This window comes from Lytechinus variegatus, chromosome 16 (assembly GCF_018143015.1).
Source record: "Lytechinus variegatus isolate NC3 chromosome 16, Lvar_3.0, whole genome shotgun sequence".
Classification (NCBI taxonomy): Eukaryota; Metazoa; Echinodermata; class Echinoidea; order Temnopleuroida; family Toxopneustidae; genus Lytechinus; species Lytechinus variegatus.
This window is the reverse complement of record NC_054755.1, coordinates 6,698,186-6,716,667: the sequence shown is the minus strand read 5'-3', so window position 1 is coordinate 6,716,667 and position 18,482 is coordinate 6,698,186. Positions and strand designations below refer to the sequence as shown.

The 18,482-nt window shown below is 35.9% G+C and overlaps 1 protein-coding gene across 1 annotated transcript; it reads left to right on the top strand.

The window, feature by feature from the left end:
• Positions 1–7,105: 7,105 nt before the first annotated feature.
• On the top strand, positions 7,106–16,019 carry LOC121429502 (zinc finger HIT domain-containing protein 1-like). The gene is made up of 5 exons (XM_041626556.1): positions 7,106–7,191; positions 13,349–13,516; positions 14,810–14,984; positions 15,697–15,777; positions 15,988–16,019. Exons 1-5 carry the CDS (start codon positions 7,155–7,157, stop codon positions 16,007–16,009), a joined length of 483 nt encoding a protein of 160 aa, XP_041482490.1. The 5' UTR covers positions 7,106–7,154; the 3' UTR covers positions 16,010–16,019.
• Positions 16,020–18,482: the final 2,463 nt, after the last annotated feature.

The window sequence follows — 18,482 nt, the reverse complement described above, 5'->3', positions numbered from 1 at the left end:
TTTTCTGTGTTTCCTTAATTGTTCCCGTTCAATGTTAAATTATTTCTGTTTATGAATTTTATTCATTTTATTTTCAAATTTTATCATTTCAATAATCAAGTTTCAAAAGGTTGTAATTTGTCACCTATTGACTTAGACTGCATCTAACAGGTCATGCGAGCGCGAAGCGCTATCGAAATTTTATAAGTGATCCAAAAGTTTTGCTATTTGCCATTCTATATTTGATTATGGTTTATATCCTCCTCCTCCTCCTTCTTCTTCTTCTTCTTTTTTGGGGGAGGAGGGCTTGTCTGACTTTCTGGGAGGATATGCCACCCCTTTCTTCCTGCGGGAAGGGGGAGGGGGTCTATAGGCCTCCTCGGAGAGGGAGTATTCCAAAGTTAAGCAAAAACAACGCTACGCTACCTAACTTTTTTTTAAACAAACCAGTTTACAAAAATGTAAATATTACAATCAGATTTGTGAGCATGGTCCCCCACCCACTTTCAAACCAATCCCTGTCATCTTTTTTTCATAAGCTGACCTGAAACGGGACATTTTATAGCTTTTTGTTATCGTCAACTTGATGTATTTAAACAGCTTATGCGAGCTGAATTTGTTTGATATACAAAATATTTGTCATCATGCAAAATGATGCCCCCGGGGGGGCCACTTACATTGACGAGTGGATACCATGCGCGACCAAAAAAACACGTAAAAAGGATGTCTTTTTCACGATAGGGCACGTTACGTACGTAACGTGATAAGGGTGTCAAAAACACAAAAATAATGAAAAAAGGGTATCTATTTCGCTAAGAAAATTACGTGTTTAGGGTCGAATTTGCGGGGACGATAAAACAAAATTAAAATGTTTTATAAAGGATGTCCTTTTTGCCCCAACACTTCGTGTTTAGAGTCCGATTTGCGCGAGGTGTAGAAGGTGGGGGGGGGGGGGGGTCGTACCAAAAAAGGGTAAAGCCGACGACCGAAAGGACCAACAATAACACATTCCTGTACTTGTTTAGGGGTTCATTTCAAGGAATATTTTCCAAGAGTATCGTTTTGTTTCCAATACTTGTTAAGGGTAGGGTTTCACACGCCAATACTTGTTAAGGGGTGCATTTTCAGAATATGGAAATTACGTGTTTAGGGTGCTTTTCGAGACCCCATGGTCGCGCATGGTATCCACTCGTGAATGGAAGTGGCCCCCCCCCCGGGATGATGCCTAATCAACTAAAAAATTGTATCTTTTGAATGCTAACACAATTTTTTTATTTATATATATGCAATGACCTGAAAATTCGAACACCTGGAATTTTTTTACATTTGTAGGTATAAGTGTATACATTTGTGGGTGCAACAGTCCCCTTACTGTTTTTGGTCTTTTATGATGGAGAAAAATAAAATACATCATTCACAATCGAAATAATACACGTATTGTGGGAACTCCTCCTTTTTTTTGCTTGTCATTTTTTTTGTTAAAAGTTACCTTATATTTTGGATAATAACCTTTCTTTTTTTTTTGCCTTGTCAAGTTTCTAGCTCATGGTCCCCCCTACCCTTTGAGACAGATTTCCACCTCACTATTTTAAAAATCTTTATTTAAATGTATTTGTGCGAAATAAAATTATCATCATTTGGACTCACAGTGATAGTCGATTCCTATGATCATGCGATTTTGTGGAGATCCTCGATACTAATCGATTACATCTGTTGTTATAGGTGAGGTGCCCTGGCCGAGTGGTCTAAGGCGCCTGGCTATACATGGAAAGTCCGGGGTTCGATCCCCGGCTGCGGCACCTGCCCGTGAGCAAAGCATTTAATCTACAATGCTCTTTTATCCTGCTTTCAAATAAATGAAAATGCTATATGCATTATTGGCAACTAGGTGTGCACTTGTTTTTTTAAAAAAAAAAAAAAAAAAAAAAAAAAAAAATTATATAATGAAGATGCTATATGATAAAACATTAAAACTAATGTGTGAAAATGTAGTCCTCCCCGGGCCCCTCCTCCGGCCCCGCTCACGGAATTTCCTTGGTTCCACTCCCTGCGTCCCATTTCATAAAGAATTTTGGAAAATAACTATTTATTCTAACTGTTTACTATTATAAAAAATAGAATGATTTCAGTTGCTTAAGTGCATAAAAAATATAGGCTTATAACGAGTTTATGAAACGGACCCCTGCATTCTGCATCAGTAATCGACGTCCGAGGCGCAAGGCCGACCAGTCCTAAAAAACAAGGCCCTATATAAACAAGGTTGCGACAACAGGGGTCAAAGGTCAAATTTGAAGGATCTCGAATAGTTCCAACCGGGCCTTTTTGTCGACTGCTACCATTGGAAATGCGTGCAAAATTTTGAATCATTTTTTATAATTATATCGGAAATCGCCGTTAGAAATTTATTTTAACGCTGCACATTCATATCAAAATATTAGCGACCACCTAAATTTATAAAATTTGTACGATTTTATAACAAAATACGTGAAATATCGTTGATTTGAAAAATGGCAACCGAGTTCGTCGCACGCCGTAAATGCTCACTGCTCCTGTAGCGAGCGGGACGCTGCACTAATTTTCCCCGGAACTGTCGGGCTGGATGTAAGGCTTTGCTGGTCCCCCACGGGTCGTTTGGATTTGGAGAGCGAGAGGTGAGATGTACCGGTATGTCATGTGGTGCCATAAATACTAGTTTCATATCCTAAATTCTTATTGTAGATTTTGTGCCGTTGTTAATTTAGCTGAATTTGATTTTTTTTACCAGAGCACTCAAAAACATTAATGATTTGAGCATATCTTTGTGCTTGTCTTTAGTTTGACTTTGACTGAGTGGGACCTTAAGTCTTAACCTTATTTTATTTATTTTTTATTTCTGATATTTAAATAGGCCACAGGGCGGCCCATATCATCAAATTGGTGGTTTCAATGTGGCCCCATTATTATTATTATTATTAACAAAACAGAACAGCAAAAAATGTTACTAGATGTCTAGATCGATTAATAATACCAAATAGATCTAACAGATCTGTTTGGTTAGATCTATTTGGTATGCATAAAATAAACATGACAAAATGTACAGGCAAAAGATGTATGCAAACATGTTATGAGAAAGATCATTGGTATCCTTAATTGGGAATTATATTCATTTGATATTAAAATCAACTTTGACAATTCGTATCAAACTTGTAAATTTTGAAGATTTTGAAGATGAAAAATATATTGCCTATTAATTGATGGAAAGTGAGATAAGTGTTGTGCAGAATGCAGATATTCAATTCCACTAACCTTATTTTTGATAAGAACAAATTAATTTCAAGAATTCAATTTATTTTGGGGCCAATGCATAAAATGAATTTGCAACCAGGACTGTACCAAATAATGAAGTGCTTTATCCAGTTTAGATCAAAAGAACATAAAAAGAAAGTAAATAAATACTTATTCATTTCAATCACCACACAGCACAACTTACAAGGTTTACTAAATGAGGATGAACGTTAGGTTACTTATATCGTAAAATTTTACTTTGGATAAGTGGTCTTGTCAGTTTTCACCAGAATAAGGCTAGTGCTAGTTTCCCCTTATATTCTTATTGCTACAGAATTTTTCATAGTGTTCTTAATATTTCTACCCTTTCATTTATGCCCTGTAAAAACATACCATGGTGTTCTTTGGATTTTATACCACTTCAATGCCTTTCATACATGTACCTCGCTGCTCTCGAGATCAACATGCTTTATTTTATTTTCATATATGATACAGGCCAGGGTTATCCTTATAGTTGCCACCGTGATGTAAAACTATTCCAAAGGAAAGTGAAATACCCAAGTAGGCCTACATGTAGTACATTACTAGACCAAAAGCATTAGTATCTGTATTTGGTTGTTTTGCTGAACTGCGTTGGCTTCTCTCACGTAGTAAAGTGTCAGAAATTGTTAAATAATTCCCCAGAAATGGTTATTCCTGTCTAGCCTAGTACCAATTTGGCTATAAACTCTTTGTTGTGTACTGGGTGGGTTCAATTCTCACGAGGCATATTCGAACATCACTGACCAGTGATAACCCTAAATGCTTTCATGGTGTCAGTACATGGACAAATGAGTTTAGTAATCCAGTTGGTTTGCATGTAGCTTCCTTTTTTTTAAATATTACTTTCATTTCTGCACTGCCAATACTTTGCACATCTTCTAGACGAAAAATCTTCCATCTCCACCATCTCAGATGTTGTAACTTCTGGAAGTTTCCATGGCGAAGAAGAATAGTGTAGCAAAAAACATCTGAGATAGTGTAGTAGGTTTCACGGTCATCATATATCTTTTTTGGGCAAATGTTGGTCCTGAAAAGGACCACCCAATCTTGATGTTTCGACAAGTGTGTTCTTGTCGTCCTACTCATGCATTGTGTACTGAAAGCCCTCGCTCAGACAGCAAGTTTTGTATGTGCTAGTCTTTACGTGGAGCCACACTTAGAACAAGTTTCATTCGGTCTGTGCCTGCGGCCATGACACTTCCTCACCCATCCAATGCCATATAAAGTTCATATTGGCATTAAAATGTATTTGCTTAATAAAACAACCTCTTTACCACTATCTAAATTAATGCATGATCCAACGATATTGTTACATGTATACTAAATATGAAATAAAAGAAACAAGAGGTAGAGAGTGAGAGATTGACCCTCATTTTATGCTGTTGCCACCAATGAAAGTTCTGAATTTAAATTTGGAACTTCATGAGAGTCGAACTCATCCAACATTGCACAAAATGCGGTCAGAAGACAGGCGGAATGATACATGATGCAAGATTTAAAGGAGAAGATTTCAAGGAAACAAGAAAGATTGATTGCACAATGTAGCCCTACATGTATGTAATATCACATCTTATTACTATCATGATGGAAATCAAACAATCATACTTACACAGCTTACAGGCTTATCCAGTAGTTCCTCTCATCCAAAACAGATCAATCGGCAGCAATTAGGGCCTATTTTATCGTCCACAATCAAATTGAGAAAAAAATATACATTTAGATCTAACTTAGATAAGTTTGGTGCATCAATGATTACCATATCTTGTCAACTAAGCATGTATTATCATTGGCTTTTGTAATTACTTATCACACCATACATAACAACAGAGTAGAGGTCTACATGTACATGTATGCTAAATTAGGCCTTTAAAGTTTCTTTGAAAAACTAAAAAGAATTGATATTAATTCCAGACCATTTCAAATTACTTGGCCTAGTCGAAGAAATTTTTGGTCTAGATACCCAACCTGTCCGGACATACAACTAGTGGTATGATGGGGGCACTTGTCCAATACTACAAGGTTGTGATATAAAAACATCCATGTGGTCTAACACCACTTTTTAAAAATGCAGTGCTAAGCTAACACCACTTTAATCACAAGGTTGTGATAACCTTGTCTGCAGTTAGTAACCTGTGTCAATTTTCTCTTGATCCAGACTGGATGAATACTTGATATTTTGGAACAGTCAATTTTGACTATACAGTGAATTCATCATCATAAAAAAATGCCTTGGCACAAAACTAAATTGAATTCTTGAAATTTATATTTTTTTTCTAATTAAAAACAGATTAAAAGAGAGTCTGTGGAGATGAAGATCTGCATCAGTCACAGAGGGCCTCACAAAAATATGCTCAAAATTAAAAGTTTTTTGAGCACTCTTGTGAATACAAAAAAGATTTCTAAGTCTAGAATGAAAACAAATAACTGAATGGATCTCAATTTTTGAGTGTGCATTGTACATGATTGTTGCATAGACTCAAGACAGAAAGAGTGGATGGGGTGCTTCCACTCTTCCCGAAATTCAAGAAATTTTTACTTTTTCCAGGAAAGGTTCCAGAATAAAAAAAATTCCAGGAAATTCAGGAAAATCCAAAAATTACAAGGGGGGCCCCTTGAGAAGCAAAATTAAAAATTGTAATGTAGAAATGCAGAAGTGTGCCCCTACACCCCCCCCCCCTTTGAAAGTGAAGTCTTGTATACATGTCAATTTTTTCCTCACGAAAATGTGCCTACCCTTTTGGAAAATCCTGGATCCGCCCATGATTACAATTAAATGACAATTTACAGTAGCGACTTAATATTCATGTAATATTTTACAAAGATTAGTTACAAAGATTTAGATCTAACATTAGATCTTCCTCCGGATCCAGACACAGGCTCCGTTGTCGAAGCTCAAAATTTTCTGCGCTCGTCATTTCGTAATCTTTTTCCTATTTTTCAAGAGGACATGATGAACAAAAAATGTTTCATTTCTTGATTTCGTCACTTCTTGGACCAAATTTAGGCTCACTGTATTAATTATTATTGCCAGATTTTCATTAAAAATCAAAATGGAAAATTCCAGGAATTGTCTATCGATTTCCAAAAAATTTGGGATTCATTTTCAGGAAAATTTGTTATAGATCTGTGAAACATCAATTAAGGGGTTTGGTGTCCGGGCACTGAAAAATGAAGCCTTGTATTTGTTGCTGTGAACTTGTTGTTTATCTCACTTGTTTTTTTTTATATTTTATCTCACTTCTCAGGAAAATAAGCAAAAAATTTGGATTGAATAATGCTTATGATCATCATTATTTGTTCTTTATAATATTTTCTTACATTCTGTGCTAAAAGAAAATCAAAGACATTGCTTGTAAACTTTTCAAAATTGAAAGGAGATGTCAGGAGTCCGGACACCCAACCCGTCAGGAAACACAACCAAAGCGTATATCGGGCTACTGAGCCACCCGCACTTCCGGCTACGGTTGCCAGTCCCATACCGTATCTCTACTGTCATGTTTACGCCTTGGAACTATTAAAAATTAGTAAAAAAGCATGTTAAAATTCAAAATTATTGCAAACCAATCATATCAAAATAAAGCAAATAAAATTCTCGTTAAAAACTATCATTTTGTTTTTCTTAATAACAATTGTAATTACCTGAAATTTGCTGTCGAAAAATCTCCCTCATAGACTTTGTACACAAACTTCGGTGAGTTTGGAACTATTGAAAAGCTCCATGAGCAAATGACGGCAACTTCCGGTGTCGCAACCTTGTTTATATAGGGCCTTGCTAAAAAAAGGTTGACACCCTCTACGTTGGTTTGGTGCATAATATAATACAGTACAACATTCTGTTTGTTTTCTTTGCTATCTGATCAGTCAAAATCATGAAAATGCCGTCGAAAGAACAAACAAGAGAATCTGGTAAGAATTAGGCAAGTTGTGTAGTTCAATAAAACATATAACACTAATGTTAAACATTCATTTCTTTCCAAATATAGCTTGAATTGGGTGAACAACTGACGCCTAGCGCCTTGCCGTCCGGCTGCAGTGGTGACTGGACCCAGTCTCTGGAGCTGGAGTTGAGCGGAAAGTAACCCAGGGAGCTCCCGCTTCGCGGGCCGGAGCTAGGACTCGTACCGTACGCTGCCCAATTTTCGCTCACCCTCACAAGCGCGATGCGCACGCTGCTTATTTTGATTATCATTTTAAATTCGTCCCAAATTCCTTATTGTTTTGTATACTCGCATAATTAAGCACCCAAGAGGAGACCATTACATGAAAAAACAAAGTGTGGAAAAATAAAATTAATCCCTTCATAAATCATCGTGAAATACTGCGTTAAAGTGTAAAGTAACCCGATAACTATTTGAACTTCGATCAATTGCACCGAAACTGCACCAGATTAAGTTTTTTTTCAATCACTTTAAAAACTCCTAAAAACACGTGAAAATTGTTATATTTTTATATGATGAATGAAAATGTGTGGGTCGCAGGTAAGAGAGGTCCTAGTCCTAGATATGTCAACATGACAAATTCTAGACTAAGGAATAATATTTGCTGTGTGAATGAATTAGCGAGGGCATACCTTGAGATAGAAGCCTGCCCTAACTCCGCTCACCCTGATTGTATATGATAATCATGATTAGAGTATAGGGCCTATATAAACGGAATCGTCATATTTTTCAAGTAGACATTTCTTTAGAATCTGATATTTTTGTGTCATTTCCTTTACTTTGAGGGTGTTGAACCAATCCGCTTGTTGCCAGTTTTATACATTCCTCCTTCCGCCGTTGCCATGGCAACGGATTAATATGTTTAAAAAATAACATATTGAGCCTATATGGTATATTCCCCTGTCAATATTTAAATGGTCCAATCATCATTCTTAGCCTTCCAAAATCAATTTCTAGATATATGCCTATCAAGTCATCAAAGTATTAGTTGCAAAAGATCCATTGCCATGGTAACGGCTTATCTTTCTCGCAGAAAAATGCAATTGTCTGCAGAGACAGGGCGCCGCTTTTTCCGACGTCGACGCGAGGGCGGCGTCGTAAACATTGAAATCTCAAAACAGGATAAGGTTTTCAAATTCATAAGTTTGTAGTAGGCCTATTGATTTCTATAGCTATCATGAAACTTAGAAATAAGGGAGTCAGTGAAAATCCTATAGTGATCGAGTTCCGGTCATGCCACGGTCAAAGGTAATTTAAGGTCAATGAACTTTGGCCCTGTACGTTGGGGGCATTTATTGAATTGTCATCATAAATGAACGTTATAGTGGGAAAAGATGAATGGTGGAAAATGCCAAAATCTACATTCGACCAACTCATTTAAATTAAATTTCGAACACAACAGAGTGTTCTGCATGGATAAGTTCATTTGAATGCATGGTAATGGTAAGTTACCATGGTAACACCTGATTACTCTACTAATTCAACTCGTGAATCTATTATGAGATGAATGTAGGAATGTCTGAATTTATTTCAGGTCATAATTCAGTATAGGCCTAGCTAGGGCAGATTATAACTGCATATACGTGAATAATAAAGTAAGTCTTAAAAAAAAGAGATCGAGTTTTATATAAATTCAATCATGAACAAAATTCACAACGAGAGTATTGTATTCAGAGAAAAAACGAGACATTTTAAGCACTTTTGTAATGATGTTTTAACTTGCAAACCGAGAATGACTTGAAAACAAGACATGAATAATGAAACAAACGGGCAATGCGGGCGCGAAGCGCGAGCTGAATAGTTATTTTGTTCTAAATGAAATGTATTTGTCGGTCCCCCAACTTTCATTTTCGTCTTGTCTTCCTTTTATTTTCCTTCCTATTATTTTTTTTTCATTTTATTATTTTCCTATTCCGGCCTCGATTGATATCCCTTCCGTTGTTGTCTTTTTTGCCACGCGGCCATTTTTAATACTCTTACATTTTCCTCTCTCACTTCTCCTTCAATTTTTTTCTCCCCCTCTCTCTTCCGCTTTTCCTTTAGCTGAGGGTGACGGCAAATAAAAGCCCCTCGGTCGTCAACGTTTTATCATGGAGCATGCAGATAAGCTGACGTTTACAGAAATTTTGAAAGATAATCAAAAGAATTTGTCAATTATTTCAACACTGTTCACCAGAGGTATATTAATTGTAATCATTGCCCGGGCCCAAAGTGTTTTGGAAAAGGTTTTACAAAAATCTTGCTCTATAACGAATCATCGTAGGGTCATCAATGCTAAAAAAATGAGACTTCGATGTATATCAATTTCAACTCTTATTTAAGACTGCATACCGACGTACAAACAACTTAGAGACATTGATAGGGATAGTTTTGTTTTGTTCGGGATGAAGCCCCTCCCTGGTTCCGCGGCCCCTGCAAGTCTATAAAGGCTATATTATCGATCGTTATGCTGTTTTTATGTGGCCTATTCATATTTTGATGATTATGATTACTTACTCTGAGTATGAAATTTAGGGATAATTGGAATTAAACAAGGATTTGATACAGGTGACATCAAATAGATGTGCAATTAGGCCTTTGTGATAGCTTATGAGCCCATTGATACGTATATTTCATGTTATATGCCCATTATCTGTAGGCCTATTTGATTCATATAAATGAAATAAAGAATTTAAATGAATATAAGAAAAAGTTTCCCGCTAATAGGCCTATAGAAGCCAACTCGGTTAGTAGTTTCCTGATTGATTTGAATAGATGAAACTTTGTCATATTTCTGGAGATTTCCTTTTTTTTAATTTAAATTGACCAATATATTTTGAACAAATCAAATTTTCTAGAGTGTCTTTTTCTCTCTCCGATTATCTACATTGACGGGAGTTCGAATGTGAACTTAAACCAGCGAGTTGATTAAATATTTATTGTTGTTTTTCCAGATGAGCTTTTTTTAATGAAAGTCAGTATTAGGGAATTCCCCCCCCAAAAAAAAAAATATCACATATGTATATATTTATTATCGGACTTCAGTGTTCAAGGTTTATTCACATAAACATTTCACATTTTCAAAAAAATCAACAATTCAATACAAACAATAATATTATACAATAAAAGTTTTCATAGATAAGCAAAATATCGTAAAAAATATATAATACAACAATATAAAAAAGTACTAAATGTATTCTTGTAATTGGTTCTAAAATAATGAAAAGGAAAGAAAATGAGAGTTGTGGATATGAGGGAGATAAACGTAAAAGCAAAGCTTGTTGGTATGGTTGAAGGCTCCAAATTGAGAATATGCAGTGAGAGTCCCATAAAATATCAATACCACAAGAAAAAGTAGGGAAATAATTATAAAAAAGAGTAAACGAAAAGTAAACAAAAAAGGGGATACACGAATACATACTTGTAAATAATCATGATGAGTCAATAGACAGTGTAAAAGCAACAAATTGGAATTAGAAACCGAAGGAGAATGCAAATAATGATTATTTCTAATAGTAAAATATAATAATGGAAATCAATGGTAAATAGCATCGGGGGCAATGTACGGAAGGGACGAAATGGGGAGGGGGGGGGACTCAAGTTGATTTCTTTAAATGGTGAATGTGCTAAAAGAACTTTATAGCGTTTTATTTATAAGATGTAAATTATGATATTTTAAGTTAAGTTAACTTGACTATATTCTATTATGTATATTGTTCTTTAAAGTTTTTTGTTTATGCTGACTCTTTTTATCCGCTTCCGATTTTATGTAAGAACTGGACAGGGTCAAATGGTCTTTAATGACTACAGTAATTTATTTGATCCTATCAGTCCAGTGGGTGCTCAATCTATACTCTGATATGCTGTAGCCTACAATTATGTTCCACTGAATTTCATATACTTTTCATTTCCGAAATAAATAGATAATAATTATACACTCATAAAATTCATGACGGTAAGAATCATATTCATATAATTAGACAATAAAAATAGGTGAAAAAATTGTCGGGAAACGTTTTTTTAAATATATTTTATAAAAAAATACGGAATATAGTTTGAAGGATAAAAAAATGATATAGGCGTAGATCAGTAACAAAAGCAACAAAAACCCTAAAAATAATTGCACTTGGTGAAAGGAACATTTTATATAGTGTATTGTACTATAAAACTTATCAACAATATATTCAATCACAACAAAATTACACACTTTTTCACTCAGAAGTGCAAGTAAAAAAGGTATATGGGCAATTCCACAGGTTGGGACAAATCTGTAACGTGAGTAACCGACACATTCCAAAGATTTGCCAGGAGCATAATAGAATTTCCCAAGTTTTGTTTTTATACAAACGATAGTCAGACTGTGTACTTTGTTGTGATACGGAGATGTTTAGTTCCTATCAATAATAATGGAGTTACAGCTCCAAGTATGAGTCAAGGTGTCTCCAAATGTAACGTGAGTAACCGTGGAATAGCCCATATATAGAAAAAAGAATAAGTCAGGCCTAATATACATGTACATGTATGAATGCGCGCGCTAAGTGAGCGGGGTTAGGGCAGTGGTGAGCGGCAATGGGGCAGGCGCAAGGGTGCCGAAAACGGCGAATTACACAGCGGTGCTTTGAAGACATATCATTATTATCTTATGAAACGATTTTCCACCATTTTTTCTTTCAGATGACATATAGAAGTAGGGATATCGTAGCTATTTGAATGAAATATAAAGGAAAATACGTAAACTGAGCGACAATTGGGCAGCGTACGGTACTCGTCCGTGTACTATAGTAATACGAGGCAGACATAATACTCTCTCCTCTCCAAAATGGGGTCGCAAGAGCACTCGGCATGCCGAGCACTCCAAATAAAAGGGGGAAAATAAATTATGCAATTTATGGATGAAGGTCTGTCGGTACACAGAATCCTGACTTCTGACTTTGTTTGAGGCACAAACTCAAAACAAAACTGGACCCTCAAAAAAAGGAAAAGTTCTGTCTCATTCATTCTCCTTCTGTCAAAATTGAACATAATGGCCGATCGACACTGGGAATGAACGCGACATAGAGGTCTCACTTTTCCTTTTTTCTAGGGTCCAGTCCCGCGGGGGTCCAGTTTGTGCCTCGAAGTCAGGATTCTGTTTTTAATAGTCGTAGACTAGACTATATCATATTCATAACCTTGTTCATTAAATGAGTGGTCGTAGACCTTCATCAAGGGTCTATCCTAATGTATGTGCGGTGTATGAAAATTTGAAATGCATGAGAGAGACTGATTTTGGGCAATTGTCAGTCGCCATGACCATCAATAGGGGTAGATCTACTTTTAATGTCTTCTTTTGAAGCTCTGTTATGTTTACTTTTATCATCCAAACAAAACAAAGTTAAAACTTCAAAGCTAAGGTAGTCTCAGTGAGTCTGTGGCACGTGAAATTGCCAGGCCCATGGCGTGGGCTGAAGTGACATTAAGCAAAGGTCAAGGCCAGTGGTGGAGCTCCACTGATGACTTAACTACAGACAGAGTCTATGGAGAAAAGGGTTCACTGGAACACCCTTCTCGATTAGTCTATTCCTAGATTTTACTTTAAAAGGGAAGAAATAATAAAAATGAATTTATATTTCATACATTCAGCTTGCCACCTTCTATTCAAGTTTATACAAGTTTAATCTAACCATCTGCATCTACTACGAGACTAGTGCACCCTTTTCTCCTTAGACGATGTAGTTCAGGCGTCGATGGAGTTCCACCATTCAAGTACAATGGCCATCATCTGTCTGTGTAGGACAAAAAAAATCAGAAAATGTTAAAAAACTCTGACGAAACAGCGGATTTATTAGTCTAGTAGTACTGATGGTGAAATCAAACTTGAATAAACATGAACAGATCTAATTCATCATGTTTTGATTATTGAAATCTGACTTAATTGCAAAATGCTGCACAATAATTTTCAGGAACCCTGAGAAAATGAAGATCAAGTAATTTGATTAATCTATACATGCCCCTCCTATTGGAAATCCTTTACATCCGTCTTTATGTGGTGCAATGCAATACATGTACATGCATTGCTTCAGTACCTCATATCGTAGATTTTAAGCTTGTCTCAATTGAAGCAAAGTCTCTGACTGCCAACTTTATTTCTTCTGGTTTTAATACAGGCCGACAGAAGGAGATAGCTCAGAGGAGGGTTCTTGACTCCTTCACCCGAGCCAAGCGATTACGACGTCAGCTGGAAGCACTTGAACAGGACAACTTCCAGGAGGACCCACATGCCAATCTGGTCCTTCTAAAGAAGAAACTACCTCAGTTTGATTCCAATGAAGACAGTAAGTTTATAAAAACAAAAATTCCGGAGGGAGGGGGGGATTATTTAAAGGACAGGACTGACAAGTCCACTCCAACAAAAAGTTGATTTGAATGAAAAGGGAAAAATACAAAAAGCGTAACACTGAAAATGTCATCAAAATCTGATGTAAAATAAGAAAGTTATGACATTTTAAAGTTTTGCTTCATTTCACAGAACAGTGCTATTCACATCCTGGTCAGTGTTCAAATGAGGAGACTGATGACGTCACCCACTTACTATTTCTTTTGTATTTTATTGTACGAAATATGAAATATTCTAATATTCTCCTCATTGTCAACTGAAACAATGATTAATTCCTCCCTGAACATGTCCAATATTGTCAAATCTGTAAAAATGAAAAATTGTATAATTCAAACAATAAAGAACAAAAGAAATAGTGAGTGATGGACGTCATCGACTGGCTCATTTGTATGTCGCTGAGTTGTGCACATCACTGTTTTGTGAAAAATAATTGAAACTTTAAAATTCCATAACTTTCTTATTTTACATCCAATTTTGATGAAATTTTCAGCGTTATGCTAGTTTGATTTTTCTCTGTTTATTCAAATCACATTTTTCTGGGGTGGACTTGACCTTTAAGTTACAAACACCTTTATGAGCAACTGGTAACCCTTATAGTAAAATGATATACCAGTACTACAATGTTTTCATTTCATGGTTGCCATAAATTGGTAAAGATTGAATCAGAACCAAGATGGAGTTTTAGTGCAAGTCAATTAATTTTATCCTTTATCCACAATGCCTGGTGACTCCATCGTGTAGATGCTTCAACCTTTTTTTTTAAGTTGAAAAGAAAGTGAACCAAAAAACAGATTTTAGTTCAAAATGAAAGATTATTTATTCTTGGATTTGCCATTGATTGACACGAAATAAATTGTTATGCCTGTAAGGTATAAGTGTTTTCTTCACCAGAATCTCATCTTGTCTCATTTAAGTCCCACCCATGGTGAAATCAGTCTAATAACGAATTGTTTCCCAGAAACTGATTTTTCAGAGTCAACATATAAAAAGGTAGTTTCCAATTAAATCAAAATACTTTTAAGGACATCAAGATGGTAGAAAGGCATTTCATTAATATAAAGATGTGAATTGTTGGTTTTCAAGCAACTCATGGGATTTTTTCCCCATGTGGGAAAAGGGTTGACAAAATAGCAGTTTAACAGCATTTAAAGTTTTTTACACCGGTTTGCTATAAACCGTGTTGAAGTGGATTATGAAAATCTTGTATTTCTGATTCATTTCTTCTGTCAAGCTCCTACCACAAAGAAAAGAAAGAAGAGAGGAGATCATTTCAAGCAGAGATTTAGAAAGACGTTTCACATGCTCGTCGAGGAAGAACAGCTAAGTATGAACGAGCCTCCAAACTACTTGACGTGCTGTGTACCGCCCTCGTCCGAGCCGCAGAGGAAGTTTTGTGCTGTCTGTGGATATCCTTTCATTATTATCATTTGAATTATACTAATGTAATATTGACTGGCTTTGACGTAGATACCTCATATATTTCCCAAAGCAGTCTCAGATTGCCCGAGTCTTAACAAGGACAATGTAGGTCTACTGAGGGAATTGTATGTGTGGTTTCACCTGAAAATTAGTGCCAGCCATTATTACTTACAGTTATATAAGGTGTAATTCAAGCTATTATTTATAGCAATTTACATGCCTGTTTGTCTGTTGGTAGTTCTTATTTCAGGGTATCATTTTTATTCCCTGAATGTGAGATTCATGATTAAATCAAACACAAGTTCAGAATACGGACCAAAGTGATTTTTTTTTCAGACCAGATTCCAAAATTTATTATTGATCTCTTCAGGTAAGAATTTAAGTCGAATTTGCTTCTTTTGTTCCAATCAGAATCAACATAGGAATGTTCTGAGACATGTATTCTGTTTAGGATTTGTAGAGAAACAAGTTGCAAGTACAGGTAAACTGGCACAAGTCGACCTTGCACATAAAGTGGAAGAAATTACACCCAATTATGCAAAACATGATACCTCTTCTTAGTCCAATTTCTCCCAAGTTGAATGAATTTCTATGGTCCCAGTACAATTGACCCAGCCAAAGTTGACTGTATATGTAATTATGCAATCTGTTGTACCTTTTTCATGCATTTTTGATGTATTTTTCCTTAACTTCTCACACATTCCCTTCTAACTATACTTGTGTTGCTTGTGGAGCTCGATACTGCTGCGTGAAATGTCTAGGAACTCATCTAGATACAAGGTAGAGCACTTTTATTTATATATTTTTAAAGTATTTTTATCTGTTAAAGTGTTTTATAATGAAGAAATGTGATGACAATTTTAGCCATATCAAACATAAAATATTTTTTGAAATTATTTTTCCTGCAGGGTTGAACATTATAGAAATCAGTTACAAAATAATTTAGTTTTTTAAGTTTGAAAACTCACAATTTTCCTCTTACTGTTGTAGGTGTCTAAAGTGGACTGCATGATGTGAGCATAGAAAACATACAGCGATAGCGATCTTACAGAGCTCGACTGCAAGGGTCATGTCTGCCCTGAGGTACTAGGATCGTGTCTTGCATGCAACGAGATAAGAGCAGGGCTGGCTGTGTGCATGTATAATCAAGTTTTTACAGACGTGTATCAATCTGGTATGATGAAATATGTATGGGGCTGACCTGTAACGTCGCCGTCTGAAAGACGTAACCGGATCTTGAAGCGTGAATCTTTGCATCAATTTATAACTTCTTCTATAAAGTATGAACTACTGTCACCACCGCTGGCTTGCTTCTGTCGGCTCTCGTCGATACTTCAAATGAGCAACATAAGTAGTTCCTTTACAATTCTGCAGGAGTCTAATTGATTTAAAAACTTGTATTTGATTAAGGCTATCTAAACCTGGTGCAGATTACGCAAGGACGGTGAACTGATCATCATGTATGCAAAGAACAGAAATATTGTGGCCCCTTACAATATGGTACACAAAATACTAGTAATGGAGTGCCATCTTGCTAGCTAGCTAAAATTTGAAATTGATTTTGATCCCAGTTTGAGCTCTGTTCATCTGCTTGTACTAAGGTCATTTATGCCCATTATTTATTCACTTCAATTTAGAGCTCAATTTGAGATGACCCAGATGATATTAGGGAATTCTGGGGAGCGTAGCACAAAGATTAGCGATCAATCGCTAAATGAATGGACCAATCAAGATCATTGTTACACGTGCATATGGCTCAAAATACTGACCAGTAACCAATCAGTAGCATTCTTTCATATTTGCTATTCATCGCAAAGCTTTGTGTTATGGGGCCCTGGTCGGTGTTTCAGTTCCAAGTCTCCTTTTCCAACAACTTATGAGGCATTGGGACATACTTTTGATCAATCGCAAATCTATTTGTGGGGTCCGCAAATCAATCATATTTCTTGCAACTGATTATAAATTTACAATTGATTTCTGTGACCCGTCTGACAAAGAGTTACGATTGATCCGATCAACCTCGACTGTATGGAAATCCATCGATGTCATAATTTTGTCTACAAACAGTTTGCACAATGTCCTTTGTACACAAAGAGAAGCACACTGAAATTCAAGAATGTATGGCATATCTGGAAAATATTTTGAGCAAACATCCATTTTAAATGTTGGTGTTGCTGGCTTTGCATAGTTGTGGTTGATCAGATCAATTGCAACTCTTTGTAAGACAGGGCCCTGATCTGCCTCTTCCAACAAGAAATATAAACTTTATTTTTTTAATAAAATTGATTCATCAATTGTAAATTGCAACAAATTTGTAGTCGATTGCAAATATTTCTAGCAACACCCCCTGAGCTTTTATGTCTTATTGTGTAGTAGATCATCATGGAAATGTTACGATACGATGCGTTTCAGCTTGTTCAGAGATATATTTTTTTAATAAAATCAGTAAAATCATTTCCATCGAGTGACTCTTCTGTTTATTTTTGGTCGTCATATGTATTTAAATATCAGTGATTGGACACTTTGGCGATTTTTTTACTTGCTCGATTAATGCTCATAGGGAAGGGCGCCCTCTAGCATTGAGTACCGGTAAGTAAACCATTGCACATCGGCGTGCTGCTGTGTATAAAACATATGGGGAAAATGAGACGAAATTTGGGAGAAGGGGGGCGTATGAGAATAATTTCACTTATAACCCAGAAACCTCTGAAATATATTCATTTTTAATTTAAGAAAAAAAAAAATTTATGTAAAAATTGTCTATTCACCCCTGCACCATTTCTCTCAGATGTTTTGTACACAATCATATCGGGATATGCAAAGGTAAAATGGTTGTTACTTAACGCTGTAGGGTGCTCTTCCCAAGCATTTCATTGTGCGATCTATGTACCGTTAGATCTTCCCTTTGTAGTATCTTTGTTTGCACAGATTCCTCTGGTCCCATAAGATTTTACTCCATTACTTGGTTGGTGTTTAGGCCTTTGTAAATTACAAGCGACTTTACGATCGACCGGTGATCCCTTCTTGAGGTACATGATACACACCTGATTTTTATTGGCGCGATATACATGTAGTTCATAAGAAAGGATCACCAGTCATTAGTAAAGTCACTCGAAACTTACAAACAGCTTTATGAAACACCCACCTGTACTTAGTAATTATGAAAACAATTGATTACATCATTTTGTCACTTGCCTCCAGTCGCAAATAGAGAAAAATTAAATTAACTCTCTATTCAAACTAAACTTGGGCATTTTTCCCCCACTTTTATCAGCATACTGCTGATAGAAACAAAAGACTACATGTACATTAACAATTCTACTTGATCGTTTTATTTCAGTAGAAAGAAATTCATAGAAAAATAGGTCTCTTTATTATTCACTGTGATGAAAATTAGAAATCAAGAAAGTTCATACTAAAAAAAAATTTGTATATTCTAGTTATGTGTACAGACGTTAAGTGTACAGACGTCAATGCTGTAAAAT

Bases quoted from the DNA above. Each gene is read 5' to 3' on its own strand.
- LOC121429502 (XM_041626556.1), top strand. From the start codon at position 7,155: ATGAAAATGCCGTCGAAAGAACAAACAAGAGAATCTG. The intron at 13,517-14,809 runs GTAAGTTTATAA...TCTTCTGTCAAG, and splicing joins GTTTGATTCCAATGAAGACA to CTCCTACCACAAAGAAAAGA. The intron at 15,778-15,987 runs GTAGAGCACTTT...TTACTGTTGTAG, and splicing joins GGAACTCATCTAGATACAAG to GTGTCTAAAGTGGACTGCAT.